The sequence below is a fragment of the Patagioenas fasciata genome, chromosome 7 (genome assembly GCF_037038585.1).
Source record: "Patagioenas fasciata isolate bPatFas1 chromosome 7, bPatFas1.hap1, whole genome shotgun sequence".
Classification (NCBI taxonomy): Eukaryota; Metazoa; Chordata; class Aves; order Columbiformes; family Columbidae; genus Patagioenas; species Patagioenas fasciata.
This window is the reverse complement of record NC_092526.1, coordinates 40,638,904-40,658,672: the sequence shown is the minus strand read 5'-3', so window position 1 is coordinate 40,658,672 and position 19,769 is coordinate 40,638,904. Positions and strand designations below refer to the sequence as shown.

Here is a 19,769-nt window from a genome sequence, read left to right as displayed (position 1 = left end):
CACAAATGCAACAAATACAATAGCAGCGAGCTTCAGGTTGGAGAGAGACTAATGGCAGCTTCAGTACAAAGAAAAAGGTCATTCTGCAAGTTATTTGTAACACTGAAATGAAGTTGACAGCTATGATGCATGAGCATTATGCAATCTCCTTTAGGCTCAACCAAGCATTCAGCTTCCAGAAGCAGCTGAGCTGCGCTCAGGAAAATAAAGAACTTCCTTGCCGTGTACACTTGCCATTGAATTTATAAACATACAGGAGATCACAGATGACAAATCAAATATTTTGAAGTAGTTTATCTAAAGTAGTTCACACAGCAGAGAACGGTACGCTTGCACAATTAATTCAGAAGTTATATTTCACACACTTGCCCAGAAATGCTCCCAGCAGAAGCCAATGAATAAAAAGTTCAGTTTAACGTCATCTGCAAAATGAATTATGTACAAGTACAAACTATGTTTTCATTGTGCGTATTTATAAATTTTAGGGCCCTGATTCTGCTCTTGTTTACAGTAGTGTAAACCAAATTACACACACATGATACTACTATAAGCACAAGAAAATCTGGTTATTTTAAGGATTTAATAAATGGATTCCGTCACTGTAATACGCCACCAGGTGAGAAGCACACTGGTCTGACTGAGTTACACTGTACAGCCTGCTCTGTTCTGACTGAAAGGTGCTTTCTGGGGGAAAAAAAACAATAAACTTAATGCCAAACCAAGTGTAAGAGTAGCTGCAGCAAGCAAAATCTAGCGGAAAGCTTCAACTGTATTTCTGGGAGTAGATGAGGTTGTATCTTACCAGAAAGGCATTAAAGTAACTGTCAAAAAACAGGAGTAAAAACAGGGATGATACCCATAATAGATTACATTAGAAAGAACTGAACAACCTTCCTCTCCATGTCTCAGTTACTCTAGTTTTAGTTGTAGAAGATATTAAGCATGTGAACAAAAATCTTTTTAAAAGTCTCCTACCTCATTATTTGGGTCTTGAATGACCTTATAAAGAGCTGGTACCAGTGTTTTTTTTCTGTGCAATGTAGCTGCATAGCTGGAAATTTGTGTTTCAGGTAATGCCTAAAGAGAAGAAACCAAAACGCGTTACCCTGATAAATCAATGCTTCCAAGTATTAACAAAAGGATTCAGTCTCGTCCCCAAAATCAAGAAAAACGCCTGAAGTTCAGTACATTTTCAGACTTGTGACCTAGTTCATTGAGTGCAAGTTCTGTATGAACGGCATTCAGTGCACATACCAACTTTCAGGGTTAAATCCAAAAGCAGTTTCAGATTTATCTTTCATAAAATCATTTGCTCCAGCTTGATATGAGCACTCTCTTTCTTGATATCCTGTGTTTAACAGGCACTTTTCAACGTTTTTACCAAACCCCCTCGAATTCTTTCAGAGGCATGGATAACCCAGCACAAGCGCAGAGAGCCTGGAGACCCCCAAGCAACCAGGCCTATGGATTTTGCATCCTTGGCTCCCAACAAATTTCCAACAACAGCATGGAATGACTTATTGTGTATCATCCATGACATGAGAAATTGCTAATTCTTCATTGTCATTTCATATCAGTCATCATATCCGATTTCTTGTTTATGCGTTATCCTGTATTTCACTCAGCGTGATTATCAACATGCAAAAAAGCTTAAAAATCCTACAGGTCTTCATGACAAACCAATTTTATGCAGATCATAGGGAAAAAAAACCCAGCCAAATATTTTTCTTTAGTATTTTTTAAAACTCCAAACATTTCTACTGATTTTTTTTTAAATAAAAAGTTGCCTAATAAGAAATTTGGGCAGTGTTATCAAGCTGTTACTTAAATTCTATCAGCCCGATCTACACAGAAATATACGCTTTAAAAAAACCATTGCTATAGTAGTGTTCTGCTCTACAGTCATAAACAACATGCATTGTGTATTAGGTACCAGCTGGCTCATTTATATAGACCTTCACTTGCTTTGGGCGTTTTAAGAAGTTGAAAGATCAAGTAATAAGTATTTAAAATGTTACGTATTGGACGATTAAAGGAATCGATGTGTGGCATAAAGCCAGCAGCAGAGCTACCATTCATCTTCTCAGCTCACCTTGAATTCTGACAGCCATTCTTCCACCACGCCTCGTTCTGATCCCAGCATTTTCTTCCTTCTTTTGCTTCCCTCTTACCTGAGAGAAGAAAAGAGAAATTAAATGTGTTCTGACAGCAAAACTTAGTTTTATAACGTCCTACCACAATGAAAAGCTGTTGGCATATTTTCAGTAGAATTATGTAACCTCAAACCACAGGAAAAGTTGCATTTTGGACAACTGGTCCCATCTTCTAACAATGATTAAACTGTTTTCTTTAGACTTTTAGTCCAAAGTACTTCACATCAATGGGGAGGAGGAAAAAGGATTCAGTGCTTTGGGCCAAATTGTACATTATTTAAGGCAAACACATCACCCCATTCTTGCTCCCTTACCAAATATAGTACAAACAAAAGACAAGTGGAACAAAGTAAAGAGCATCATGGAACAAATAACGTGAGACCTTGTAATGACAGCTCCAGGTCCAGTTCCAAGTAAAACAGTTTCATAAAACCAGTCATTAGAAAGCCTAATAAGCAAACTTAACTCCTTAAGCTTTGCTCTTCAAGAATTTGGAGACTTCTTGTTCAAATGGCAAAATTTAGTTCTTCTAAAAACATGTTGGAATTCTCAGAAACAAAAATTCACAAGGACAACTGTTGCTATATTCCATTTTATATACAATAGTCATTCTAACATCTTTTGAGTTCTCACAAATGTAATTCTCAAGGCAATAGCAGGAATGTTTAAAACACAAGGATCAGACACCTGTGCTTGATGCTTAAAAAGCAACAAGGGGCTTTTTGTCTTTCTGTGTGACCTCAGAACAGGTTGGCAACACCTGGAAGTCATTAAGGTCCCAGAAAATTTAAATCTGATGAAGTGAAATGAAGCTGCAGCCTAATACTAGAGAATAAAACCAGGGAACAGCGACCTGAAAAGGGATGGATGAAGGAGAGAGTAAAATGTAAGAGGTAGACATACGCAGACAGTTAATGTTTCATCAAAGGTTTATTTTTGACAAGCTAACAGGTTAACAGCTACCTGAACAGAAATAAGCAACAGAAAACCTGTGAAGGGCCATGGTACTTTAAGAGATACTTTGGTCAATCTTTCTTTCCTCTCTTTTTTTAAGTTGATACTGCTATATAACAATTTTATGCAATGAAGCTGTCACACACTCATATTTCTTTACCACATTTTTCCTAAAAACACACAACAGCTTCAAAGCCCTTTTTTTTCCTAATATTATTCCCTTCAATACAATCAACTATTTCTGAAGTTCTTTTAGCCCAGGATGGGGGAAAGAAAGAAACACTCACTTTCACAAGCAGATGAAAACAAGCTGAAGAATGCAACAAGCATCTTTAATCCCACAAACCCTTATGCTTGTCAACTTCACGCAAGTGTCAATAATATATGAAATGCTACTATTGGCAGATTTTGTCATAAAATTTGTAAAAATGAAGTGAATTATTGACTTTTTACAGTTTTCTTTCGGATGTGTTTTGAAAATATAAAATGGCACAAACAAGGAGATCTCTGCAGACAAAGATTCCACAGACATCCTTTTCAACAGGTGGGGAAATAGACAGGGACCACTCAGCAGAATGAGACAGGGGGAGAAGCAAACTTTAAACACCACAGGACACGCTACAAAAGTTGAGATTTAGTTCACTTTGCCTGGGAAAAACAACCACCACCACCAAACACCAACACACACACAAAAAGACATAAGCAAATCCAACATTTTTCTACAGAAAGTGTAATGTTTACCTCTTTAAAGAAGTCAGTTTTCTAAAGGAGGAAGAGGAGGAGGAATGCAGCAGTTTTTCAACCTGAGATGCATTTGTCAAGCCTTCAAGTGCTGCCCCTTTTGCTGAAAGGTGAAAAGAAACTCTGATGATCACAAAGTAAGGAGAAAAATAGTAAAGCAAACAGTAATGTATATATATTTTTGACCTTAAAAATGTGAAGTTTATCAAATCCACTAAAGCACATCTGGGTCCTTCAGTAACAAAGCAATCTGCCATTCAATTTGCTTGTCACCTCTATGGCAAACTCCAATGTACTCAGAGTCCACAGGAACAGAAAACTGAAGCATTCTTTCTTACAAAGAAGAGTGCAAGAAAGATGCAAGAGGAAAGGAAACAGTAGTACTTTTCTAAAAAGTGAGCTGAATCAATACTCCGCCTTTGGAGAACACATACTTCTGAAATTGAATATATTAAAGGCTCTTCCTTACTCTCGATGTTCCTAATACACATTCCTCACAAAGCCAAAATTGCTAACTGATTACATACAGATTTTTAAACACACACAGCAGAACCAAAAGACAAATTTATGTATTTAAGTTCTTATCAGTTGCCTCTTGTCATTATCAAGCATACATCTCCAAGACAGAATATCAGGTCTATGAGCAGATTCAGGACTTCTAGAAGTTTCCCCGAGTGTTACACTACAACATGGTAGAAATAACCTTTACATCCCAACACGGTATCTGATATCCACTGCTCTCCAGATATACCACGGGGTCCCAACCAGCTCCCAGCTATTACACGTGCTGCCTGTAGGTTCAGTTGTACCTACCCCACTGTCCTGAGTATCAAAATCAAAGATACAAACCCGGGAATTATGCTTAAAAACAAATCCCCCCCTTCTCTTTACACCCCAGCAATACGTATGAAACCACAACACAGCTCCAACAAGAAAGCAAAACAGGTATTTGATGAAGCTCCACTGAGCACCAAATACTACTGTGTATTTTAAGTAGCAACAAGTGTTCTTTGCCCAACAATTCAGAGCAAGACTACAAGGAGAAGATTAAGCAAGCTAATCGTTGCAGAAATAAGGAAACGCACAAGGCTATCAAGAAACACATGTATCAGGCCAGGAAAAACGTGGTAGCTCAGAGAATACTGCAAACAAGTGAAACCAATGAACTGAATAATCAGCAATTCTCCTGAGTCAGGATTTAGCTTGACATATCTAAAGAAATGACAAAACCACCAAGAGTCGCAAGAATGATTCAAATGCCTTGCTGCAAACGCCATGGAGATCCCGATGTTGCTGCTACGCCAAGTCACAGACGCCAAGTACACTGTTGCTTTGCGTGGTTGCTTATATAAATACAACTAGTTGTTCTGACGCTTCCAGAATGTTTTTGATGGGATGTACATTAAAGACCAATAATATGAAGCACAGCCCAGGAGGAAAAGTACCTTATCTTGCTTTGCTCATGTGGCTTTGAAAGGATGTACACATATAGCTCTGCTATATCAATACAGAAGCAGCCCACTGGTAGGGAACAGACTGCCTTAGCTTATGGAATTATTGGCTATACTGCTTCTCATAGAACTTGTTTAGAAACTGCTCATATGTATATAGAACTCACTCAGCATAAGTCAGTGTGCTCAGCATAACTTCTGCAAGCTGTGAACCTCTGAACTTTCTGCTTCGTTAAGTAAAAAGGCCTCAGAGGCTCCGAGCAGGAAGATCCAGGAGCTGCAGCCCTGGAGATAAGTGAAGGGGCAGAACAGGTCCGACAGAGGACGGACGGAACAGAAGACGGACGGAACAGAAGACGGACGGAACAGAAGACAGACGGAACAGAAGACAGACGGAACAGAAGACAGACGGAACAGAAGACAGACGGAACAGAAGACAGACGGAACAGAAGACAGACGGAACAGAAGACAGACGGAACAGAAGACAGACGGAACAGAAGACAGACGGAACAGAAGACAGACGGAACAGAAGACAGACGGAACAGAAGACAGACGGAACAGAAGACAGACGGAACAGAAGACAGACGGAACAGAAGACAGACGGAACAGAAGACAGACGGAACAGAAGACAGACGGAACAGAAGACAGACGGAACAGAAGACAGACGGAACAGAAGACAGACGGAACAGAAGACAGACGGAACAGAAGACAGACGGAACAGAAGACAGACGGAACAGAAGACAGACGGAACAGAAGACAGACGGAACAGAAGACAGACGGAACAGAAGACAGACGGAACAGAAGACAGACGGAACAGAAGACAGACGGAACAGAAGACAGACGGAACAGAAGACAGACGGAACAGAAGACAGACGGAACAGAAGACAGACGGAACAGAAGACAGACGGAACAGAAGACAGACGGAACAGAAGACAGACGGAACAGAAGACAGACGGAACAGAAGACAGACGGAACAGAAGACAGACGGAACAGAAGACAGACGGAACAGAAGACAGACGGAACAGAAGACAGACGGAACAGAAGACAGACGGAACAGAAGACAGACGGAACAGAAGACAGACGGAACAGAAGACAGACGGAACAGAAGACAGACGGAACAGAAGACAGACGGAACAGAAGACAGACGGAACAGAAGACAGACGGAACAGAAGACAGACGGAACAGAAGACAGACGGAACAGAAGACAGACGGAACAGAAGACAGACGGAACAGAAGACAGACGGAACAGAAGACAGACGGAACAGAAGACAGACGGAACAGAAGACAGACGGAACAGAAGACAGACGGAACAGAAGACAGACGGAACAGAAGACAGACGGAACAGAAGACAGACGGAACAGAAGACAGACGGAACAGAAGACAGACGGAACAGAAGACAGACGGAACAGAAGACAGACGGAACAGAAGACAGACGGAACAGAAGACAGACGGAACAGAAGACAGACGGAACAGAAGACAGACGGAACAGAAGACAGACGGAACAGAAGACAGACGGAACAGAAGACAGACGGAACAGAAGACAGACGGAACAGAAGACAGACGGAACAGAAGACAGACGGAACAGAAGACAGACGGAACAGAAGACAGACGGAACAGAAGACAGACGGAACAGAAGACAGACGGAACAGAAGACAGACGGAACAGAAGACAGACGGAACAGAAGACAGACGGAACAGAAGACAGACGGAACAGAAGACAGACGGAACAGAAGACAGACGGAACAGAAGACAGACGGAACAGAAGACAGACGGAACAGAAGACAGACGGAACAGAAGACAGACGGAACAGAAGACAGACGGAACAGAAGACAGACGGAACAGAAGACAGACGGAACAGAAGACAGACGGAACAGAAGACAGACGGAACAGAAGACAGACGGAACAGAAGACAGACGGAACAGAAGACAGACGGAACAGAAGACAGACGGAACAGAAGACAGACGGAACAGAAGACAGACGGAACAGAAGACAGACGGAACAGAAGACAGACGGAACAGAAGACAGACGGAACAGAAGACAGACGGAACAGAAGACAGACGGAACAGAAGACAGACGGAACAGAAGACAGACGGAACAGAAGACAGACGGAACAGAAGACAGACGGAACAGAAGACAGACGGAACAGAAGACAGACGGAACAGAAGACAGACGGAACAGAAGACAGACGGAACAGAAGACAGACGGAACAGAAGACAGACGGAACAGAAGACAGACGGAACAGAAGACAGACGGAACAGAAGACAGACGGAACAGAAGACAGACGGAACAGAAGACAGACGGAACAGAAGACAGACGGAACAGAAGACAGACGGAACAGAAGACAGACGGAACAGAAGACAGACGGAACAGAAGACAGACGGAACAGAAGACAGACGGAACAGAAGACAGACGGAACAGAAGACAGACGGAACAGAAGACAGACGGAACAGAAGACAGACGGAACAGAAGACAGACGGAACAGAAGACAGACGGAACAGAAGACAGACGGAACAGAAGACAGACGGAACAGAAGACAGACGGAACAGAAGACAGACGGAACAGAAGACAGACGGAACAGAAGACAGACGGAACAGAAGACAGACGGAACAGAAGACAGACGGAACAGAAGACAGACGGAACAGAAGACAGACGGAACAGAAGACAGACGGAACAGAAGACAGACGGAACAGAAGACAGACGGAACAGAAGACAGACGGAACAGAAGACAGACGGAACAGAAGACAGACGGAACAGAAGACAGACGGAACAGAAGACAGACGGAACAGAAGACAGACGGAACAGAAGACAGACGGAACAGAAGACAGACGGAACAGAAGACAGACGGAACAGAAGACAGACGGAACAGAAGACAGACGGAACAGAAGACAGACGGAACAGAAGACAGACGGAACAGAAGACAGACGGAACAGAAGACAGACGGAACAGAAGACAGACGGAACAGAAGACAGACGGAACAGAAGACAGACGGAACAGAAGACAGACGGAACAGAAGACAGACGGAACAGAAGACAGACGGAACAGAAGACAGACGGAACAGAAGACAGACGGAACAGAAGACAGACGGAACAGAAGACAGACGGAACAGAAGACAGACGGAACAGAAGACAGACGGAACAGAAGACAGACGGAACAGAAGACAGACGGAACAGAAGACAGACGGAACAGAAGACAGACGGAACAGAAGACAGACGGAACAGAAGACAGACGGAACAGAAGACAGACGGAACAGAAGACAGACGGAACAGAAGACAGACGGAACAGAAGACAGACGGAACAGAAGACAGACGGAACAGAAGACAGACGGAACAGAAGACAGACGGAACAGAAGACAGACGGAACAGAAGACAGACGGAACAGAAGACAGACGGAACAGAAGACAGACGGAACAGAAGACAGACGGAACAGAAGACAGACGGAACAGAAGACAGACGGAACAGAAGACAGACGGAACAGAAGACAGACGGAACAGAAGACAGACGGAACAGAAGACAGACGGAACAGAAGACAGACGGAACAGAAGACAGACGGAACAGAAGACAGACGGAACAGAAGACAGACGGAACAGAAGACAGACGGAACAGAAGACAGACGGAACAGAAGACAGACGGAACAGAAGACAGACGGAACAGAAGACAGACGGAACAGAAGACAGACGGAACAGAAGACAGACGGAACAGAAGACAGACGGAACAGAAGACAGACGGAACAGAAGACAGACGGAACAGAAGACAGACGGAACAGAAGACAGACGGAACAGAAGACAGACGGAACAGAAGACAGACGGAACAGAAGACAGACGGAACAGAAGACAGACGGAACAGAAGACAGACGGAACAGAAGACAGACGGAACAGAAGACAGACGGAACAGAAGACAGACGGAACAGAAGACAGACGGAACAGAAGACAGACGGAACAGAAGACAGACGGAACAGAAGACAGACGGAACAGAAGACAGACGGAACAGAAGACAGACGGAACAGAAGACAGACGGAACAGAAGACAGACGGAACAGAAGACAGACGGAACAGAAGACAGACGGAACAGAAGACAGACGGAACAGAAGACAGACGGAACAGAAGACAGACGGAACAGAAGACAGACGGAACAGAAGACAGACGGAACAGAAGACAGACGGAACAGAAGACAGACGGAACAGAAGACAGACGGAACAGAAGACAGACGGAACAGAAGACAGACGGAACAGAAGACAGACGGAACAGAAGACAGACGGAACAGAAGACAGACGGAACAGAAGACAGACGGAACAGAAGACAGACGGAACAGAAGACAGACGGAACAGAAGACAGACGGAACAGAAGACAGACGGAACAGAAGACAGACGGAACAGAAGACAGACGGAACAGAAGACAGACGGAACAGAAGACAGACGGAACAGAAGACAGACGGAACAGAAGACAGACGGAACAGAAGACAGACGGAACAGAAGACAGACGGAACAGAAGACAGACGGAACAGAAGACAGACGGAACAGAAGACAGACGGAACAGAAGACAGACGGAACAGAAGACAGACGGAACAGAAGACAGACGGAACAGAAGACAGACGGAACAGAAGACAGACGGAACAGAAGACAGACGGAACAGAAGACAGACGGAACAGAAGACAGACGGAACAGAAGACAGACGGAACAGAAGACAGACGGAACAGAAGACAGACGGAACAGAAGACAGACGGAACAGAAGACAGACGGAACAGAAGACAGACGGAACAGAAGACAGACGGAACAGAAGACAGACGGAACAGAAGACAGACGGAACAGAAGACAGACGGAACAGAAGACAGACGGAACAGAAGACAGACGGAACAGAAGACAGACGGAACAGAAGACAGACGGAACAGAAGACAGACGGAACAGAAGACAGACGGAACAGAAGACAGACGGAACAGAAGACAGACGGAACAGAAGACAGACGGAACAGAAGACAGACGGAACAGAAGACAGACGGAACAGAAGACAGACGGAACAGAAGACAGACGGAACAGAAGACAGACGGAACAGAAGACAGACGGAACAGAAGACAGACGGAACAGAAGACAGACGGAACAGAAGACAGACGGAACAGAAGACAGACGGAACAGAAGACAGACGGAACAGAAGACAGACGGAACAGAAGACAGACGGAACAGAAGACAGACGGAACAGAAGACAGACGGAACAGAAGACAGACGGAACAGAAGACAGACGGAACAGAAGACAGACGGAACAGAAGACAGACGGAACAGAAGACAGACGGAACAGAAGACAGACGGAACAGAAGACAGACGGAACAGAAGACAGACGGAACAGAAGACAGACGGAACAGAAGACAGACGGAACAGAAGACAGACGGAACAGAAGACAGACGGAACAGAAGACAGACGGAACAGAAGACAGACGGAACAGAAGACAGACGGAACAGAAGACAGACGGAACAGAAGACAGACGGAACAGAAGACAGACGGAACAGAAGACAGACGGAACAGAAGACAGACGGAACAGAAGACAGACGGAACAGAAGACAGACGGAACAGAAGACAGACGGAACAGAAGACAGACGGAACAGAAGACAGACGGAACAGAAGACAGACGGAACAGAAGACAGACGGAACAGAAGACAGACGGAACAGAAGACAGACGGAACAGAAGACAGACGGAACAGAAGACAGACGGAACAGAAGACAGACGGAACAGAAGACAGACGGAACAGAAGAATGTTTTGGCCATCACCAAGAACTTGTTTTCTCCAGCTGTGGGTGCAAAATAACAACTGAATGTCAGAACTTTATTGCCGGCCCACCTGACAACAATGTGGAGATGCAATGGAGAACAGGGAGACCCCAGACTCGCACTTTGCAAATGGCCCCGAGTGCTGCTCGGTGCTGGGGGCTTGGACTGGGGGGCATCACTGTCCCAGGTTTGTGTTGCTGAGGGTCCCTCCTCAGGAGGCACCAGCTCGAGCTGCTCTCTGCTGGGCCTTGGTGAACCATTTATTTTGGAAGAACTTCTGGAATCCATGCCTGAGTCTCTGTTGCAGGAAAGCTGGGGAAAAGGAACTTCCTTAACACTCTCACCTATTTCAGCTACAATTACTAGTTGGAGTTTAGGACAAATCATCTTTCCCTTTCAAATTATCAGCCTGGATATTAAAACATTTATAAGGACTAGTCCAGAGAGGCAAGACAGTGAGGCCATGGACTCACAGTGCTGCTCACCCCCAGCTCTACTGGACTTTTGGGGGCCAGGGGGAGAAAAAATAGATAAATCATATATATATATGATATATATATATCAAGCACCATGTGGGTGTGTCTCTAAAACAAACTGGTTCAACTGCATTAAAGTCCCGCGCATATTTATTCTGAGTTGAAGCAGCCTGAACTAAAAGTATTGAATTTCACTTTCAGAGTATTCATGTTTCTTCCAAAGCAAACAAAATACAGGGAATGTAAAAAGATTTCTCATGTTTATTTTATAAAGACCCCATTATTTTTTTCTACTATGTTTCAAAAGATCTAATAATGTGTAGGAACCATAATAACTAAACAGAAATTTAGTTATTACTAACCGTAATAATTAAATGTACTAAAATGAAAATTAAGTTACCAAGAGACTGAAATACCATGAGATTATGTTAGATTCCCATTTTAAAGATACCTTTCCTATAATCCACTATTCTCTATATTATTGTCTGAAAATATCAGCCTGAAACAAAACGTATTACAGTAATATACTATCGGAACAACGAAACATAAAACCCAGATAACTGCCCGAGAACTCCTGACTCCTACAGTAATAGACATGAGAAAGAGTTTAATCAACTTCTCTCAGAGAGTATGTTTTTCAGTTGCATTTAGAGTAAAAACATGCTGACTAAATACTATTTACCAGTCTGCATCTAAACCACTAGCCAAGGTCAATTTGCAACAGCAAAATGATTACCCAAATAATCAGAGCAAACAGCACTCCCTCTACACATGTACCCACTGTCATAGTGAGGATTAGAGAAAAGAAGCGCTCCTCATTAGATATTAATGATTGTTGACATCTACGCAAATATGACTGTTCAAGTACGCAGAGGTTTTTTTGTTGGTGGTTTGTATTATATTTGGGTTTTTTAAAGAAGCCAGGATTCTATACTGGCTTCAAAATTCACAGGGAGGTCACAGAAATGCACTTCAAGAACGAGTTCCTTTTTTTTTTTTTGCCATTACATACTAAATATCATGACGTATATAATGTAATTGAGTCCCAGCTGCATGATGAATGACAATATTATGTATTTTTATGTCAAAGGCTATAACATTTTGCAATTAAAACCTGGACTGTCTTAACAAGAATCACAGAATGGACTGGGTTGGAAAAGACCTCAGAGATCATCAAGTCCAACCCTTGGTCCAACTCCAGTCCATTGACCAGATCATGGCACTAAGTGCCATGGCCAATCTCAGTTTACAAACCTCCAGGGCCGCTGAGTCCAGCACCTCCCTGGGCAGCCATTCCAATGCTGACCACTCTCTCTGCAAAGAATTGCTTTCTAATCTCCAGCCTCAATTTCCCCTGGCAGAGTTGAAGCCCATGCCCCCTTGTCCTGTTGCTGACTGCCTGGGAGAAGAGATCGATCCCCACCTGGCTAGAACTGCCTTTCAGGTAGTTCTAGAGAGTGATGAGCTCACCTCTAAGCCTCCTCTTCTCCAGACTGAACAAGTTCAGCTCCCTCAGCCTCTCCCCATAGGGTTTGTGTTCAAGTCCCTTCCCCAGTCTTGTTGCTCTTCTTTGGACCCGCTCCAGCACCTCAATCTCTTTCCTGACCTGAGGGCCCCAAAACTGAACACAATACTCCAGGTGTGGCCTCCCCAATGCAGAGTACAGGGGAAGGATCACTGCCCTTGTCCTGCTGACCACGCTGGTTTGGATACAGGACAGGACACCATTGGCCTTCTTGGCCACCTGGGCACACTGTTGGCTCATGTTAAGCTTCCTATCCATTAGTCCCCTTAGGTCCCTTTCTGCCTGACTGCTCTCCAGCCACTCTGTGCCCAGCCTGGAGCGCTGCAGGGGGTTGTTGTGGCCAAAGCGCAGGACCCAGCACTTGGCCTTGTTGAACTTCATCCCATTGGAATCAGCCCAAAGAAGAACAAAGCTTCAAGCTGCAGCATCTTTGCGGCACCGCTCATCCAAGAGAACATCACAGGCTGACCACAGGTCTAGGAGAACAGAAAACTCAGCAATATAGTTGATTCTTCCAAGATACATACACACTCCTCTTGTAGATGTAGTTCATTACTGAACATGGGAAGAAGTGTGTTTAAAGAAAGATTCTTCCAGGTTTCTGTAAAAAAAGTAGCATGGAAAGCATCACGAATGCATCCCTACTATGAACTAAACCTACATTCAACTCCTTTGATCCAGAATGTTCATAGCTCCGTAACAAAAGCACCTTTGTTAAATAAAATTAACACCCTGGGAAGCAGAATGCATAAAAGACAACATGAGATAAGGTGGTCGGAACTACATAGGAAAAATGCTTCCCCACCACACACACGCTTCAACGAGACAATAAAAAACCAATTAGAACTTCTCATGATGAGTTAATTCGTGAATGCGAAGGTTTAAAAGACCAAATGGAAAACAAAACCCTGGGTAATACATTCACTGGCTTAATGAAAACATCTGCTCAGGAATGTATCAGCAGCCAGGAAAGAAATCAAGATGTTTCATCACGCGAAAGGGGCACAACGTAAACGTGAAAACATGCAAGTAGAGCATACAAAACTGATAATATGCTCTTATTTGAAATACCTGCCTACATTTGATTCAAGCAACCTAAAAAGAAGCATGTATAAGGCAGAACAGTGGTCAAGAGGCAGTTCGTGAAAAATAACTTCTGACCTGGATATGGGAATAACTTTAACAATTCAAATAAAAAATAAATCCACGTATTAGAAGCACATGGAATTAAGTGGTAGAGCAGGTAGAATGGATTTTTTTTGTAACATAGTAATACAAAATAAAACATTACAATGTAGCAAGGTAGAAATGTTAGGCTGCTAACAAGTATGTTGTTTCTCATACTGTAAGAGTAGGACTCATCATAAAATATCAGGAGGGCAATAAGAAGAGATTTTAGATAAATATTGTAACACCTGTTTTACAAAACTAATTATTTTGTAGAACAAGAAGAGTAAAAGAGAAAATTTAGTGATGGTGTAAGCTACCACTTACTTGATACACTGGACAAAATACTTCTCAGAGGAGCATCTCTGTCCTTAATTGCTCAGTAAACAGGTGTATGCAGCTTCATGCCAAACTGTACTGAACAGCCGATTTCCACACGGGAAAGGGGATTGACCCTGAGGTTATCTGATCCCAAGAGAAAATAAGACCAGCCTTAGGAACGTTCAGTTTTGGTAGATTACTTCTGCTACTTTTTTAAAAGCACGTGTATTATACTATATGTTTCTTATAATAAACATTTCACAAATGCCATTCAGACTCCCTTCTATCCATCTAAATAAATATATTATTCTATCACAATCTTATTTAATAAAGATTTATATAAGCTGCCATTTTGGAAAGGACATTCAAAACAAATTAAAACCCCATTGTCCTCAACAAGGCAGAACTACAAGTACAGCTTAATGTTGGAAACAGGTACGAGCCTCCTGCCAGAATTCTCCTGGCTCCACAGCAAGAGAAGCAAAAACTTCTACAAGGTACAATATTGACACAGGCAGAAAGAAGCAAAACATTCTCTGGACAGTTATTAATTCAGATCATCAGCTCAAGCATCCTCTTCAATAGAAAGAGAGCCCTCTTCCAGCTCCAGTTCTTAGGTCATTTAATTGCAAGCTTAAGCAGACAGACACGCATTCCAACTTTAAAATATAAATGCTGATGTATTCTATATGTGGGATTTAGGTTGTCAGCCTTATTAGACAAGCCTTAGTCATGCAAAACAACTCGGATAAGACATTTCTACCCTGCCCACTGACTCACTAGTAATAATCAAGCTAAACCCCCTTTCTTTTTGGATCCCAGCAGAGGAGGTGATGTGAAAATGATGGGAGAAAGCCTGACCGCAGGGAAGGCCCAGACAATGGACACCACTGCTGTAAATGTTCATGGGACCGGACTTGCACAGCAAGCTCCATTGCTTATCAAAAACATCGCATCCATTTCAGCTGCTGCCAAAAAGGGTAAAGAAAAGACGCAGCCCATCTGTTCCAAAAAGCCTCCTCTAAGTCATTCTAAGCCCTAAATTATCTTCTGTGCCTTTCAAGCACCAGAAGGTTCAGCTGTCAAACCTTCTCTCTTTCTACAGTGACTCCAGTGGAACTGTGCTTTGCAGGTACAAAATCGCTGAAGACAAACAATTAGGGCAGTGTGGATGAAAATACAACGCTGAAAATAGACACCTTGTAACAGAGCTTTAAAAATTATTTAAAAGCTGAGGTTTTCATTGAACTGCACAGAGGAGCTGTAGGAAGCTACGAAGTCAGGAGACTACAGCAAAATTTAGGTCCTATTTGCCTCACAAAGAACCTGAATAAAACACAACTGTACACTTGTAGCTAAATCCCTCTCTTAAGAGATCATGCAGTGAATGAAGCAGAAAAGAGTTAAGATGATTGAGAATGTGGAAGGAGATATCTTCTGTATCTGAAGAAAGTACTTCTCTACCTCACTTACAGGATTTGGGAAACAGTAATATAATAAAGAAATTATACCGCAGCCTTAAATACAGCAAAACACATGGTAATAAATAAAATTAATAAAGACTCGACGCACTTAAATATATATATATATATACACACACACACATAGATTAGCCATCGAAACGTTACCTCATTCTCTCAGCGCCAGTTTCCTTAGAAACAACCTCATGTAGGCACCCTGCACTGAACCTAAAACGTACTCTTCTCAGGATCCCGTGTGATAACCCATCCCATGCTGGACAATACTGGCTCAGCTTCCCTTTGCATCCCTTCATATGCAATAACTCTTCCCATGCTCATTTGTCTGCAGCTCATTAATTTCTTTACTTACTAAAACGTTTCCATGCAAATGACTTTCCGTGTAACCCTACCTCTCCCAAACACCTTCCTGGTTCACAATTTGGGTTCGTGAACTAAATTAAAAAAATCAACCAGCAAACTAACACTTGCAAAACCACAGTTAAGGGTATGTACTAAAAATGAAGAGGCACGAGCTAGGAGAAACATTGATAGGGAATTTCTGTGGGAACAAAAGCAAACAAAATTCAAATCCAAACCAAAACCACCAACAACAATAACTCAACAAAAACCCACAGCACCAAAAATCCCTCACCACACGCTTTGGAACAGGACTGCAAGTGTTGTGCTGGGAAAGATCGCTCCCTCGCCTGCAAAGGAAAGAAATGCATGCAGAAACAGTTCTAGAAATACAAACTGGAGATTCTCCACAGTTTCCCATTTTTGAGCTGTAAAATCCTCACTTGATGGAAATAAGTGTCTGTTACATTATGAAAACAGCCCTAAAAAAATTAAGTCCTCTATCAATTCCAGACCAATAAAATATCAATACATATTTCTTGTTGTGGTATCTGCTACCAACCATAATTCACACAAACTGGAATTTAGGTTACATATTCATTAATTTGGCTAACCTCCTTTCTTCCACCCTAAACATTCCCAAAGAGACGTAACCTAAAGGATCCTCTCCTGAAAGGAATGAAATTCCTCATTCTACAAAGCCCTCAACTCCAGGAAGTAGAGTGTGAGTAACTGAAGCTGAGGCAACAGATGTTCTCTCCCCATCCACACACTTACACATCCATAAACTCCTAAATGAGTGGAAGCTTCAAATTTAGCTGAATTCACTTCAGTTATAGCTAAAATTACATCATATTACTGGTTTTAAAATGATATAGTAAGAATACAAAGTTCCAACATAAACTTTCAAAGCGTCAGAGTAAAAGGTCCATGAGCATCTATTCCTTTATTGCACGATGCCATAAATTTCCTAGGTGCGACTCAGATGCATCATTCACATTCAAGATGTACAGTTTTCAAGGATAAAATAATTCTGCTTGATATTCTAGTCTCACTTTTCCAATATAAGCTCCCAGACTTTAAAAAGCAAACTGAACAACAAATATAGTTAGGAACACCAGTGGTCTCAGCACTACTCATCAAGATGACACCAGAACAGCACCCATCTCTTGGGCTCGACCTAAGGGGACAGGCGAGGCAGCCGAGCCCTGCGCACAGAACATGAGGGCTTTGTTCCCACAGAAATGCTGTCCCAAGCAGTAGAGCCTGCTTGCTGTTCAGAGGCGGTCTAGCATCAAGAATCCAGAAATATAGGATCTGCTTCAGCTTCCAGAGTTGAAACTGCTCACACCGTCGCTGACTTCACTACTTCCAGTTGTTACTTTACAGAAGACAACTTGTCTTTTTCAGTGTCAAACAGCTCCAATCTCACACTTGTTTTCTGAAAGTCAGAAAGGGATTTTAAGAACCGCAAAGGACAATCTCACAAAATGAGAAGAGAAACACTGCTATTGTATATTGAGATTTATCAGATCACACCATTCAGAACATCATCCCACACCTAAGAAGTAACACATGTTCCTGGTCATCTCAATTCTGTACAACACAATCCATTAAGAGCTACCTCAACAGCACCTCCCACATGGTCGCTGCTGCTGATTAAGACTGTGCTACAAAAACTGATGCTCATGACCAACCTGACTAACTTCACTGGGATTCCTCCAGAGCAAGAAATTCCACGGCCTGTGTTGGTGTGACAGCTACACCAGTTTCTCCTTCTGTCTTGGGATGAGTTTAATAATTAATCTTCACTGTTGAATAGTTAAACACAATGCATATTGTTTACACAGTTGTTATTCTTCCACTGTTAAACTAATATTAGGACAGAGACTGACCAGTTGTCAGTAATGGCTAGTTTGTGTGCAGTGGCTGTTTTTTAAAATATATATTTTAAATAGTGAAGAGCACTAAGTTACTAACATTTGTGGAGGTGTTGTAGAGCCTTGATGACTCCAACTGAACTGCACAGTCCTGTTCCCCCACCAGACATTGCAGAAAGAGCAAGAGGCAGATATGAAATGCACGCGACTATTTTCACGCATTTTTCCCCCTCATAGCCTGAACAGAACTAAAAGTATTCTGTCCAATACTGTCCTAATGTACATTCTGAAAGCAGTAGTCTTTCCAGATTACAAAAAAATTCCAGATTTAGCAGGCAGCATTGAAAATCCATGTGGCTAGTTTCATGGGCACCCTTCCTCCTGGAGGGAGGAATGGAATTTATTTCGACATGCTCAATTTTACAATGTTGTAGGTTTTCAAGGATCTTTTCTTGCACTCCAAAACAAACCGGCAGAAATTCTCATGGAGGCCTCTATGCCCTAAACCTCAGCCATTTTCACATGACCTCACCCACAGAGAAGCTCTGAGGTTTTGTTTGTAACACTAAATAGTTTTCCTGCTAAAAACAAAAGCAGTTGGAAGAACAGTGTTTTTCCTTCCTTCGAGTCTCCTGAGTAAATTTGCCTTTGGAAAAAAGACGAGAGATGGTCTTATATGCAAATATGCCATAGATGTGACACAAATGCAGAAGTTACTTACAGTAACATTACGCACTTCAGAAAGCTATAAAGTTTGCATTCACAGAAACAAAGAGATAATAATCACCATCTATTCAAAGTCAACACACATCACTAAAGCAGAATGCACTGGTAGTTCATAGAAACAACAATAAAATAACTATTATGGAATTTTTGCATAAAGGCGGTACACGTAGGAAAAAAACTTCTATCAAAATCTACCCATTGGAATAGGAATTTGAAATACCTCAAAACTTAATTAAGCTGAAAACTCTTTAAGTGGTGATTATGTTTCCCTAATCAGCACGATAATGCCCACTGAAGTTCTGTTCCTCCCTCTCTCTATCTTAAGTCCAAAAAGCTATTCCCAAAATAAGCTTTCAAATAGAGCCTCTGGTAGGTTCCAAGACGGGAGTATCAGCAGCACAGAAGAGCAGTTGACCATCACACCCACGCATAAACCTGAATTTATCAGATGAAATGAGCATCTAGACGCACCCTCCTCCTCACTTCAGTTTCCCTGAACTTCCTCCTACTTCTCTCACGTCGAGCCCAGTGTTCTGTCCTCAGCACAGATCAATACCTGCAAGTCTGAGAAAAAGGGCGCAGAGGAAATAAAAAACAACCTTTAACATCTGGTTAATTACATGTCGCCAAATAAAGCAAAGGGGACAGACACGCACCAAAAAAACCCTTGTGACAATCACACAATACTTAATTACACAATTTCGGCAGCAATTAGTATTGGCCACTGACCCTTAATTCAGCCTGGAATCCATCCACAGACTTTAACCTGATTAGGGCTTTGTGCACAACAAATGTGAAATCCCACAGTT

The 19,769-nt window shown here is 42.5% G+C and overlaps 1 protein-coding gene across 7 annotated transcripts in view; it reads right to left on the bottom strand.

Moving 5' to 3' along the window:
* The window catches only part of HYCC2 (hyccin PI4KA lipid kinase complex subunit 2), a 54,601-nt gene that overhangs the window by 28,049 nt on the left and 6,783 nt on the right, over positions 1-19,769 (bottom strand). For 4 of the 7 annotated variants that reach the window (XM_071811509.1, XM_071811510.1, XM_065840779.2 and 1 more), the window contains 3 exons: positions 3,849-3,951; positions 2,093-2,171; positions 976-1,077 (listed from right to left, as the gene is read on the bottom strand). In XM_071811509.1, coding sequence (XP_071667610.1) covers positions 976-1,077; positions 2,093-2,143 — 153 coding nt within the window. In that variant the 5' untranslated portion in view covers positions 2,144-2,171; positions 3,849-3,951. Of the gene's footprint in view, positions 1-975; positions 1,078-2,092; positions 2,172-3,848; positions 3,952-14,543; positions 14,682-18,051; positions 18,075-19,769 lie in introns of those variants that run through there. The other 3 variants (XM_071811508.1, XM_071811511.1, XM_071811512.1) reach the window with 2 other exon arrangements.